General features: G+C 63.5%; 3 protein-coding genes across 6 annotated transcripts in view; 1 reads left to right on the top strand and 2 right to left on the bottom strand.

Moving 5' to 3' along the window:
• Window positions 1-1081: 1081 nt before the first annotated feature.
• On the top strand, window positions 1082-7572 carry GPR153 (G protein-coupled receptor 153). Its single transcript, XM_040645698.1, has 5 exons — window positions 1082-1554; window positions 1956-2385; window positions 3852-4044; window positions 4587-4771; window positions 4925-7572. Exons 1-5 carry the CDS (start codon window positions 1199-1201, stop codon window positions 5606-5608), a joined length of 1848 nt encoding a protein of 615 aa, XP_040501632.1. The 5' UTR covers window positions 1082-1198; the 3' UTR covers window positions 5609-7572.
• LOC103666698 (skin secretory protein xP2-like) lies at window positions 6896-8986 on the bottom strand. Its single transcript, XM_040645703.1, has 2 exons — window positions 8481-8986; window positions 6896-8226 (listed from the first exon to the last, which is right to left on the bottom strand). Exons 1-2 carry the CDS (start codon window positions 8984-8986, stop codon window positions 7863-7865), a joined length of 870 nt encoding a protein of 289 aa, XP_040501637.1. The 3' UTR covers window positions 6896-7862.
• Window positions 8987-9035: 49 nt separating this feature from the next.
• The window catches only part of HES3 (hes family bHLH transcription factor 3), a 5855-nt gene continuing 2854 nt past the window's right edge, over window positions 9036-12036 (bottom strand). For 3 of the 4 annotated variants that reach the window (XM_040645702.1, XM_040645700.1, XM_008694976.2), the window contains exons 2-4: window positions 10187-10282; window positions 10005-10086; window positions 9036-9627 (exon numbers count right to left, since the gene is read on the bottom strand). In XM_040645702.1, the coding sequence (XP_040501636.1) occupies window positions 9254-9627; window positions 10005-10086; window positions 10187-10267 (537 nt within the window). In that variant the 5' untranslated portion in view covers window positions 10268-10282 and the 3' untranslated portion in view covers window positions 9036-9253. Of the gene's footprint in view, window positions 9628-10004; window positions 10087-10186; window positions 10283-11915; window positions 12016-12036 lie in introns of those variants that run through there. The other variant, XM_040645699.1, reaches the window with a different exon arrangement.

The following is a 12036-nucleotide window of genomic DNA, read 5'->3' as shown; positions in this document are numbered from 1 at the left end:
TTGTGGGGCCTCCCATCAAAGGGACTAGCCAGTGTTCCACACAGGGGTGTGGCTTGGGGCTGCTAGGCTGGGAAGGGGGAGGGAGGGACCCCCCGGAGGGACCCCCCAGGCCGGCTGTCTGGCCGGATGGAGAGATTCTGCAGCATGTGCCTTCTGCCCGACATCCTTGGTCCCTGGCTCATGGCCACAGGCGATCGGCAGTTCCTCCTCAGGGTCAGCGTCTGGTCCCTCGGCCATCTACGGGCCATGCTGTCCAAGGCAGCCACAGCATAATCGTGACCACCGCCCAGAGCACCCCCTGCGTGTGAGGCTTGGCCCAGGGTTTTAAAGATGTGGCATCTATCCACCCCAGCCTCCCCCTGGAGGAATCACCATGGTCCCCGTTACAAAGAGATGTGGGCGCAGGGACCTTGCTCAAGCCACACAGCTTAAGTATGCCGGAGCTTAATGTGAGCCCCACCTGTGGCAGTGCAGGGCCTGCCAGCCACAGAAAGCCAGCTGGGGGCCGACCCAGGCCACGTAGGCTGCCTTTGCTAAGATGGCCGAGGAAGTGGTCACCGCATCACCCCTACTGCACAGGGAGGTTCAAGGGGCTCACCCTCTAAGGCATGTCCTCATTTGGCCAAATGAAGTGGGACAAAGTAAGATAAGGGGCCGTGATGTGCCCTGTGAACGCATCGTGTGGGCTGTGTGAGATTTGGGACATTTATGGCAAGAGCGCTGCTTCCCAGGCAGGGGGAGGGCACAGGGGGCAAGAATGCCCAGCCAGACCCCGCCTGGCTGCTTCCCCGAGGGTGCAGCTGTCCCAGAAGCAAACCCAGACTCCATACCTTGGCCAGGAGTGGGCGGAAGGGGGGGTGTTTGCACTTACTGGGCACCCCTGGCTGTGTCCCCTGGGCGCCAGGGACATGGGCTAGAGGCCCCGGAGTAGAGAGGAGGGCAAAGCAGCCCAGCCCAAGCCAGGACCACACAGGTAATATTACATCAGGGGACCCTCCATGTCCCACTCCAAGGGGCCCCAAGAGCTTTGATGCCGTAGCCAGAGGGGCCGTCTCTGAGCACTCACGGGCTTCTCCCCCACTGCAGATGCTCGCGGTCCCTGGTGTCCCCGAGCCACCACGCGTGAGGGCTGCTGCTCCGAGCCAGGGCCTGGCCCCGAGGAGGATGTCTCAGTGGCCGGCCAGCTCCTGTCTGCACCATGAGTGATGAGCGGCGGCTGCCTGGCAGTGCGGTGGGCTGGCTGGCATGTGGAGGCCTCTCCCTGCTGGCCAACGCCTGGGGCATCCTGAGTGTGGGTGCCAAGCAAAAGAAGTGGAAGCCGCTGGAGTTTCTGCTGTGCACGCTTGCGGCCACCCACATGCTCAACGTAGCGGTGCCCATCGCCACCTACGCCGTGGTGCAGCTGCGGCGCCAGCGCCCCGACTACGAGTGGAACGAAGGCCTCTGCAAGGTCTTCGTCTCCACCTTCTACACCCTCACCCTGGCCACCTGCTTCTCCGTCACCTCCCTCTCCTACCACCGCATGTGGATGGTCCGCTGGCCGGTCAACTACCGGTGAGCCCCGGGGCACGCGCGCAGGTGGTAGTAGAGAGGGGGACCTGTGGGCAGTGAGCATAGAGGCCACCTGGGGTACCCATGTGCAGAAACGCCCCCCGGTGGTGTGCCGCACCTGCGCTGTGCTGCGGGCAGGCCGGAGGCTCAGGAAGGGCTGCTCTGGGCTGCACACCTGCGTGTGCCTGGGTGTCCACAGGGTCCGGTATGGAAATGCTGGGTGGGAGGAATGTGTGACAACATGCATGAGGACCCCTGTGCAAGGGACAAGGCCCCATTTTGCTGGCCGTGCCATGACAGTGATGTACTAGGGGGCCAGGGCAGTTGGGGATCCCTTGTGGGTCCCCAGGGCTCTGGGAAGACCCTATGAGTGACACCTCTGTCCTGCCCCCACCTCATGCCAGGCTGAGCAACGCCAAGAAGCAGGCGGTGCATACGGTCATGGGAATCTGGATGGTGTCCTTCATCCTGTCCGCCCTCCCTGCCGTCGGCTGGCACGACACGAGCGAGCGCTTCTACACCCACGGCTGCCGCTTCATCGTGGCTGAGATCGGCCTGGGCTTCGGAGTCTGCTTCCTGCTGCTGGTGGGCGGCAGTGTGGCCATGGGTGTGGTCTGCACAGCCATCGCCCTCTTCCAGACACTGGCTGTGCAGGTGGGGCCGCGGGCCGGCCACCGCGCCTTTACCGTGCCCACCATCGTGGTGGAGGACGCGCAGGGCAAGCGCCGCTCCTCCATCGACGGCTCTGAGCCTGCCAAAACCTCGCTGCAGATCACGGGCCTGGTGGCCACCATCGTCATCATCTACGACTGCCTCATGGGCTTCCCCGTGCTGGTGGGTGAGACTGTCGGCGTGTGGGAGCCTGTCGGGACGTGGGCTCTGGGACAGCCCTGGGGCTGGGTGAGCTCAGGTGGTTGAATCCTCCCATCCAGTCCTCGGAGGGAGGGAAGGAGGAAGGGAGGGAGGGAGCGGCATTATCATCATCCCCATTTTACAGATTTGGAAACTGAGGTTCAGAGTGGTACCATGACCCACATAAAGTTAAGGCAGCTGTATTAGGACTTGAGCCCATGTCAGGTGAATGCGGAGCCCAGGATCTTCCTGACACACTGTAGGGGACATTCCTCACCACAGTGAGGCCCATTTGAATCAGGGGGTGTGGAAGGTGGAGTAACATACCCACCTGGCCCCAGAACAAAGTCTGGATTCAGTAGCCATGCCCTTGCACCCACAGGGCATCAGCCCAACCCCCTGAAAGGTCTGGAGGGGGGTAGGGAGGGGTTTAGGGGCAAGGACCAGCCAGAGACTTTGTCCGAGCAGCCTGGCAGGGCTGTGTCCCTGGAGTCAGTGCAGGACACAAGCTCCAGAGGGTGGCAGGTGGGGTGGCAACCTCATAGGGGACACAATCAGGATGCAGCCCCAGACACCCAGTGGCCCCACCCTCAGTGGGCCTGGCAAACCCCCCTACCCAGGTAACTGGGTTCTGTGTGCAGTGGGGCCCCGAGTCTCCAGCCTGTGCTGATGGAGAGGAGCATGTGTGAAACTGCAGAGCCAGAAGGGGACAGCCGTGGAGGAAGAGCCTCCCCAGCTTCTCTTCAGGGCATGGAAGGGAGTGCAGTTTATGGAGCCCACTCTGTGCTGCAGGCCTGGTACAGTGTCTGGGGTCTTCACCTCACTCTGTGGGTGTTCTTGGCCCATTTCACAGATGAGGAAACTGAGCCCCAGAGAGGTTCAGCACCTTTCTGAGGGTCACACAGCTCACATAGCAGAACCAGTGTGATGAGTGTATCATACCCATTTCTGCTCTGATGGAGGAATAATTAAATGTCACTCTGGGTGGGGGAATGAACTCTCCTGGGACAGGAGGAGTGAGGGCCCCTGGGCAGTGACCCAAAGGCTGCCTGGCTGATTCTCAGAAACTACTTTGATTCTCCTCTGAGATCCAAGACCTAGACCCCTTGCACCTCCCCCCAGGGTAGGGGTAGGGCCAAGGAGGCCACTTGGTCATGGAGAAGTGGGGACCATGCCCCCACCTCTCTCCTCGGGCGGTCGTGCAGCTGGTGTGAGGGAAGGCACTTTGCGAAGGGCTGTCTGTGCACACACGGGGTTATGGCTGCTCGGCATGGGCAGCCAGCAGCTCTTGGTGGCAGGGACTTCGACTCACACTCAGGCTCTTTCCTGCCCAAGAGCCTATGGCCCTGTCTGTCGCCGCCTCCTCCGGCAAGTGGGAGAAGAGAGGCTGGGGGGAGCTGCTGGGGGGGGGGTCCTGCCGGGTGCCNGGCCGAGCCGTGTGCCCGCAGGTGGTGAGCTTCAGCAGTCTTCGGGCGGACGCCTCGGCGCCCTGGATGGCACTGTGTGTGCTGTGGTGCTCGGTAGCCCAGGCCCTCCTGCTGCCCATGTTCCTCTGGGCCTGCGACCGCTACCGCGCTGACCTCAAGGCCGTCTGGGAGAAGTGCGTGGCCCTCATGGCTAACGATGAGGACTCGGACAATGGTGAGGACGGCCCGGGAGAGGCCCCGGGGAGAGTGGTGCCTGGGTGAGGTCAGCAGGATCACAGGTGACCACCCCATGACACTGAGGTGACCATATTCGCTGATGTGCTTGATCCCCTAAGGGACCTAAGTGTCCCGTGGGGCATTTTCCTCTCCAGCTTGGCTGTATCTTTGGACACCAGACTGAATGTGTTCCACAGAGCTCCCCCCCTTAGGGCTCCCCGGGGGCCTCCCGTAGACCCGGGTGCTGTCTCACCCCAGCAATAACAGTGTTACCCTCGGCTGAGCCTTTGCTATGTACCAGGCACTGTCAGACCCTGTGTGTATTTACTTCCCCCTCAAAGCTCACCAGGTAACATCCCATCCCATCCCCATAGAGGAGGAACTTGGCTCAGGGGATCTCCCCAGCCCCACAGCTAAAAGGTGGCAGAGTCAGGGTTTGAACGCAGTCCCCTGCCCTGTGTGTGTCTCTGTGGGTCTCTAGAACTCACTGTCCGACTCCCCCACGTTTCCAGGGCCCTAAGATTTTGCCCCACCCTGCAGATACCAGTCTGGACGGTGGCGTTCCCCCGGACCTGGTGCTGGAGCACTCCCTCGACTACAACTATGGAGGTGACTTTGTGGCCCTGGACAGGATGGCAAAGTATGAGCTCTCGGCCCTGGAGGGGGGCCTGCCCCAGTTCTACCCGCTGCGGCCCTTGCAGGAGGACAAGATGCAGTACCTGCAGGTAGGGATGGGGCGGGGCTCCAGACGCCGCACGTGCTGGCGGGGTGGCGGGGCGGGGAGTATTGTGATCTCCCCAAGGCCTTGCCTCTCTGAGCCCCGCGCCGGTCCCGTTTTCCAGGAGGGCAGTCCGGGTTAACCCCGCCCGTCCTGACAGGTCCCGCCAACGCGACGCCTCTCCCACGACGACGCAGAGGTGTGGGCAGCCGTTCCGCTGCCCGCCTTCCTGCCGCGCTGGGGCTCGGGCGAGGACCTGGCCGCCCTGGTGCTGCCCGCTGGACCTGACCGACGCCGCGGCAGCCTGCTGGCCTTCGCGGAGGACGCGCCCCCGTTCCGCCCGCGCCGCCGCTCCGCGGAGAGCCTGCTGTCGCTGCGCCCCCCGGCCCCCAACGGCGGCCCGCGCCGCGCCCGCAACTCGCCTCCCGGCAGCCCGCGCCTCCACCCCGGGCCCGGCGCCCGCTCCGCCTCGGCCTCGCTGCTGCCCGACGCCTTCGCACTGACCGCCTTCGAGAGCGAGCCGCAGGCCTTGCGCCGCCCGCCCGCCCCGCCCGGGCCCTTCCTCGACAGCACGCGGCCCGGAGAGGACGCGGCGCCCCCTGGCGGCGGCGACGGCGCGCAGCGGACCACCGGGCCGCGCCCGGCCGTGCACGCGCACGCGCACGCGCACGCGCACGCGGGACCCCTGAGGACCAGCCTGAGCGCGTCGTGGGGCGAGCCCGGGGGCCTGCACAGGGCGGGCGGCGGCGGCGGTGCCGGAAGCACCAGCAGCTTCCTGAGCTCGCCCTCCGAGTCCTCGGGCTACGTCACGCTGCACTCGGACTCGCTGGGCTCCACGTCCTAGGGCCTGCCGTCGCTTCCCCACGCGCGCCCGGCGGGCCGGGCCGCCCACAGGGACTAAAGCACCAAAGATGCCACGCTGACCCAGGCCGGGTTCCGGGCAGCACCACGGAACAGCCCTCCCTGCGTGACCGAGCCACGGGCATTGCCTGCAGCGGCGGTGGCTGCCCTGGACCGCTTCTGGGTACGGCATCACGGGGCAGAGCGAGGCTGGGCTTGGGTAAAGGCGGGCTCTGCACGCCCTGATGTGCCTCGCCCAGCCTTGGGCAGCGGGATTGGAGGGTGGGGGTGGCAGCAAGGAGCCCCGGGGGACAGGGCCACCACCAGACAGAACAAAGCCCAGCCCTGCAGAAGCAGGAGCCACGGGACTGACTGCACCCTGCTTTCCACTTTGCACTGTAACTGTCTCACCTCAGCGAGGGCCAGGGTACAGAGGGTCTCTAAGGACAGGGGTCTTCAGAGCCCAAACAAACTCTCTGAGCAGGTGTTCCTGCTGACCAGTTCTGCCTCGGTTTCCCCATCTGTAATGAGCAGGTGGCCATATTAACTCTCAGGACTCTTGGAGAAGTCTCCTGGTCTGTGTGCACCGGCCCCTGCATGGACAGGGTGTGAGAGTGTCTAGGGCCCTCTGTGGGTCCTCTGTGGGGGTCAGTCTTCAGTGTGTGGCCTGCTGTGGCCTCTGTGCCTGAGGCCTCCCACCCTCAGTGCCCCTGGCCCCCCCAGGCACTCACCCCACCCACACCCCAGCTAAAGCACAACACTTTGCACCATCACCCACCTTGACCACTGTTAGTGTCCCCACCCTCATCACTCTCCCCACCAAGCCAGCCACCTCTAGGACTCCAGCCATGAAGATTGTGGGTCCATGCTGGCAAAGAACTGAAGCAAAGGGAGAATGGGCTTCCTTATCCTGATGCCCGCGGGAAGGGGTCCTGGTTTAGAGGCCTCCCAGGTTCTGGGTTTAAGGCCTGGTCCCTGCTGAGGGTCCTCCCTCACCCCCGGGGGGCAGACCCTTTGCTGCCCTAGGCTTTGCCATGGGCCTTGGGGAGGGGCCTGCTGGGTCGTCTATGGAGAGAGACCCTAGAATCAGGCTAAGCAGAGGCCTGGGAACAGCTGTGACCTTGAGCTGAAAGGACAGGGGCGAATGCAGAGGTGGTCTCATCCTGGCCCCTGCCTCCACACCATGGCTCTCCCCAGGAAGACCTGGAGCCCAGTCCGGGGCCAGCAGGGAGCCTGCCTGCACTGTGCTCCCTCCCGCTCTGCAGCCTGGAATTGCAGCCCCTCCCCGACCCTCCCGCCAGTGGCCAAGCCTATTTCCTCACCCAGCTGACAAGGTCTCAGCCCCAGAAGAGGCCCCTGGGAGGGGCAAGGATAGAGGACTGGCTCCATCTCTGCTTCCAAGCCACCACCACCCCCCAGTCCCTGGCTGGGGGGTAACTTGGGAGGGATGAGCTGGCCACGGGTGAGCAAGGCAGGAAACTGCAGTACAGCCTCAGCCATGGGAGGGGCCACCTCTGGCCAATGCTGCTGTGCCTTCAAGGACCAACATGTCACGTGGGGACAGAGATCCTCAGCTAGCCACTGTGTCGTTCCCCCCTCCCCCCACCCACCCCTGCTCAGGCCAGCCGTTTGTCACATTGGGTTTTTACTCTGTGTACTTCATATCCAATGGCAATACTTGCAGGGAGACATGGTACCCCAAAGTCCCTCCAGCTCTGGTTTTTACAAAAATAAAGAGGAGGGAGGACCCCAAACGGAGGACCCTGGGGCCTGGGGCTCCCTCTCACACTTTGTGAGCCTTCAGGCCTATTTGCTGCGTTCATAAACAGCTTGACCCTGGGCTCACAGGGGAGGGAGCTCTGTCTTCAATACCACCACTCACCGAGAGCAGGGATCCGTTTGTAGTTTTTTGACAACTAAGCATTTCTCTTCTGTACAGAATACAATAAAAACTTCCTATGATTTGCACCTGGCATTCCTAGGCTGGTTTCATGGAAACATCTTTGTAGAATAGAGCAGCACTGCTAGCCAGCAGCCCCCAGACGTCTCTCCCTCTGGGTCCGGAATTCTCCTAGCACGCTGTTCTTTGGGTTGGTGCTCCTTTCCGATGCGAACTGCTGCAGCCCCACCCAGGGCGTGAGACTGGCCTGGAGCAGCTCCAGGATGGAGCTGTGGGGTGGGCACCAAAGCCCTAACAGCAGGAGAAGCCCTGGAAGAGCAGCTGGCAGCCTCGGCCCCAGGTATGGCTTCAGGGGCGTCTAACCCCTATGAGGTTGGTTCAGGAGGGCAAGAAGGGTAGGGACGGGGCGGGGGATTGGGGGGTAGCCCGACCTATTGCGCCTCTCGCCGGCTCTGGTAAGAATTTGGAGGCTGCGCCCTGGGTCCGCGGTGTAAGGTCGCCACCTAGTGGCTGGTAGGGGAATTAGCGCGGATGCCCCGGTCGCCCAGTCGCCCCTAACGCAATAGGAGGCCGAGACCCAAGAGGACAGCCCCCAGACCGCCGGGACCCCCTCCTCGCCTGTGCTCCAAAAAGCCGGATGGGTGGAGTGGGGGAGCCGGGCCTCTCTCTCCTCGCAGTCTAACCAGAACAGGATTAAGCACTCAGGCAAAGCAGGGGCACTCCTAAACGGGAAATGTTTTATAGAAATCAGTATTTGTCGCTTAAAAGATGCACCCAAGTCGGCATCGTGGGAGAAATTTGGACCTTCGTGGTCTCTTTATACCCATTTCACAGGTTTGCCCTGTGTGTATTCAGAATTTCAAGCTGGAAGTGCCGGGATCTCTTCCGGTGCTCGGCGAGGAATTTCCGTCCCCCAACCCCAGGCTGCCCCTCGAGAACCAGGACCCCGGGGCTAGAGTCCGAGCACAGCAATGACCTCGTTTTCGGACGAATAAACAGGCGCCGAGCGCTCCGAGGGTTGTCGAGGGTCGCGGGCTTTGTGGCGGGACCCTCAGCAGCCGCGCGCCGCGGCGTGTGAGGTGATCCGAGCGATGGGCGGAGCACTTCGCGGGGCGCGCTGCTGAGCCAGGACCGCTCCGCGCGGGTCTTCTGAGAGGGGCGGACCTCGCATAGCGCGCCTGCCGGGTGGGCTGCGCCGCGTGCGGAGGGGGTGGGGATCCGTGGAAGCTGAGAGGGTCCAAGGTGGGGGGAGGGCTGGGGGCCTTCGCCGGCGGGGCGGGACCCGGCGCGCTTTGTGCCGGTGGGAACCGGGCGTCCTCGGCTGGCTGAATGGGCCGGGGCGGGGCAGCGATTCTCCTCGCTGCGAGGGGTCCGCTCTGCGCCGCTGCCGACGGCGACCTTCCCACCGCGGCGTGGCTGCGGGGCGGGGGCGGGGGCGGGCTGCCCGCGGAGGCCCTGGGAAAGAGGCGCAGCCTGGGACATCCCCTCCCAGCCCCACGAGAAAGTGGGAAGAAGAGAGAGCGGGTCTGGCTTGAGTAGGTGGGGCTAGGGTGGGGGTCGGGCCCCAGACCCCTGTGGCTCCGTGTATTTCCTCGCGTTCGCGGGCACGCGGCACCCTCCCAGCCACCCGTGCCACCGGACCAGGACGGACGACTGGGGGTCCCGGCCGTCCCAGCAGGAGCGCTCTAAACAGTCTCTGCGTCACCAGGCCAGACGGGGGCCCCCTTGAGTCCGAGGCCGCGCGGGCACTCACCAGGGCCGCCAAACGCCCAGACCCGGCCCCGGGCTCTCGGTGCAGCGGCGAGGCGCCGGCTGCGGCCCCGGGACGCTGGAGGACGGGCCGGGGAGACCACCAGGGAAGAGGAGCCGGGGTGGCGGGGACCGCGAGGCGCCGGTGGCCGGAACAGGAGCCCAAATAGTAGGGGCGCAGGGGCGGAGCGGCGCTGGTGCCTCCGCGCTCGGCCCAGCGCTGTCCATGGTGCTGCCACCTGCGCGCTCAGGCGCCAGGGGGCAGCGCAGGCCACCGCCGCCCTCCTCTCCGCGCTGCAGAAGCTGGCTAACGCCAGGCAGACAGCTGCGGAAGCCCGACGGGAACTCAGCTCCGCTGGGGATCAGCCAAAGCCCTGGGGGGAGGGGAGCGGACGGGAGAATTGTGAAGGGGAGGGAAGCATAGGAGAGGGGAGGAGGAAAGACAAGGTGCTGAGAGAAAAAACAAGGGGAGAAGAGTGGCGGGGAAGGGAGGGGAGGAGCCAGGCAATCCGAATTTCTTTGCCAGGGAGCAGATTTTCGCGCACCCGGATTACAACTGCACTAGCCTGCAGGGTCTTTGCGGCCTCCCGCCTCCAGCAATCTGGGGCCCTCCTCTCACCCAGCTGCCCACTGCCCCAAGCTTTCTTCTCCATCCATTTCTTCTTTATCCCACCTTGTCATATCCATGGCTCTGACCCCACAAATCACCCCCCGCCGCTCCTGGCCCTACCCGCTCCAGACGCCCTCCCACCTTGCACCGAGTTCTGAAGGCTTTTCATGTACTTGACGCTCAGCTCCAGTATGTCTGCCTTCTCCAACTTGCGTTTCCGGATCTGCAGGTTGGTGGAAAGGGCCCTTAGTTGGGCAGTCCGACTTGGAAGGGATGAGGTTGGGGATCGTATCACCCCCACCTCAGCACGGCCCACGTCTCACCTGGTGTGAGTAGTGTTTTTCCAGCAACGACTTCAGCTGCTCCAGGGACACATTGATGCGAGCCCGTCGCTTCTTCTCCATCAGAGGCTTGGAGATCTGTGGACAGGTAGCATTTTAGGGCAGGGTGATGGTCCTCTCATCCTCTGCCCCACCCCACCCCCGGCTTGGCAGGGCCCCCACCCTGCATGCCTAAGGACCCCAGACCTTGCGGAAGCCACCGGTGTGGCCGCCAGAGCTGGCCTGGGTCCCGGGCTTAGTGCCCATGGTGTCGTTATCTGCGCCAGTGGGAGGCAGTGCTGCCTTTATAGGGGCTTCTCGTTTACATGTCAATGAGGCGCTCCTGGGCTCAAGGAACCCCGAGGGGGAGGAGATGAGAGGGGGATGCACTGTGAAATTCCCCACCTCCCTCTCTGCCCTGGCTTCAGCCTCACCTCCAGGAACCCTCCTTTCTTCCGAGGGACCCCCCTTCCCCTTCTTCAGCCTTTCCTTTATCCATCTCACCCCCACCACTCCCTGAGTCTGGGGTCCCCTCCCATGCACACCCCTCCATGCCCTGTCCTGTCCCTGTGTCTAGTGTCCCTAGGTACCGAGCCTCACCACTAGGCCCCCTGCTGCCCCTTGTCTCCAAGCATTTTTGGGGGCACCCACTGGGGAATGTCCATGGGCCCAGCTGGCTCTGAGCCTGGCTCATAACTCTGACAAGGTGCCGGGCCTCTCTGGGCCTGATGAAGATGCGGAGGCAGGGAGGACCCGCCAGCGACGCCTTTCTGCGGGTTTCACGCTCTGGCCACGCTGGCAACGCCACATTAGTCGCCCTAATGTCAGGACAATGCAGCGATTTTCTGCCTGTGGCTGCTCAAAGCCGGGCACAGGGTGGGCCCGAGGGGGCCAAGCAGCGACATGTGTCCCATTAAAGCATGCAGCCCGCCCTCAGGGCCACAGCCAGTCTCCTCCAGGCTGGGGTCTTGGACTGGGAGCATTTCTGTGCAGAGGTGTAGTCTGGGCTCATGTGCCCTCTGGCCCTGTTAGGCCCCAGTCCACCTCTCCTAGCTGGGGGGAAGATGCAGGCAGCCTCAAGCCAGGGCGAGTAGAACAGTCCTGGATTTCCAGGCTGGACAAGTAGGGCTCTGACACTTTCCCACACAGCCTGGAGTTTATTCCTGCTGGCCTTCTCTTGGTCCCAACAAATTAAGGTGAGGGTGAGAGAGACCACTGATCATATGGGGAAAGCACCATTATGTGCTCTTGGAAGTCTGGGACCCCCAAACACTTTTCATTATTCAGGCTGTGGTTGGAGACCCAGGGAGCTCCGTGGAGGAGGCACCGCCCCCCCCCCCGGACCGGTTAGGCTCTATAGCAGGAATGGTGCAGTCCCGGGTTGGACCCTGGGAGCAGGGCTCCAGTAGCTGTGACTGACGGGCTGACGTCCAGAGGAGTTCCTGGGTTCATACCCAGTTATCTCCCTGCACTGGGCTCCAAGGGCCTCAGTTTCAGGGGTTGTAAAATGGGGTTCCGAACAATGTGGGCCCCCACGGATGCTCTCAAGGGTGATGAAGTAGCATGGACCCAAAATTCTGCAGTTGAGCCCTGCGGCAGGGGAATAAACAAATTGGCCTTTGCAGGGACTCAGCGTGAGGGGGAGAAGATATTGCTAGGGTCTGGGTGGGCCCCCTCCTCCCCTGGCTCCCTGGAGCCGGGGCGTCTTCTCCCCGGACACCCGCCCCCCTACCTGCTCCCGGAGTATTGAAGGGCCCTGCCGGGGCAGAGGCGTTCTCAAGCGCCAAGCAGCGTGGAGAATCGCGCCCCGCCCTCCTTTCAGGCCTAGGTTGCGTGGTCCGCGACTCCGAGGT

The sequence above is a fragment of the Ursus maritimus genome, unplaced genomic scaffold (assembly GCF_017311325.1).
Source record: "Ursus maritimus isolate PB19 unplaced genomic scaffold, ASM1731132v1 scaffold_32, whole genome shotgun sequence".
NCBI classification, from domain to species: domain Eukaryota; kingdom Metazoa; phylum Chordata; class Mammalia; order Carnivora; family Ursidae; genus Ursus; species Ursus maritimus.
Note: the sequence above shows the minus strand (reverse complement) of the source record. Positions and strands in the feature narration are given on the sequence as shown.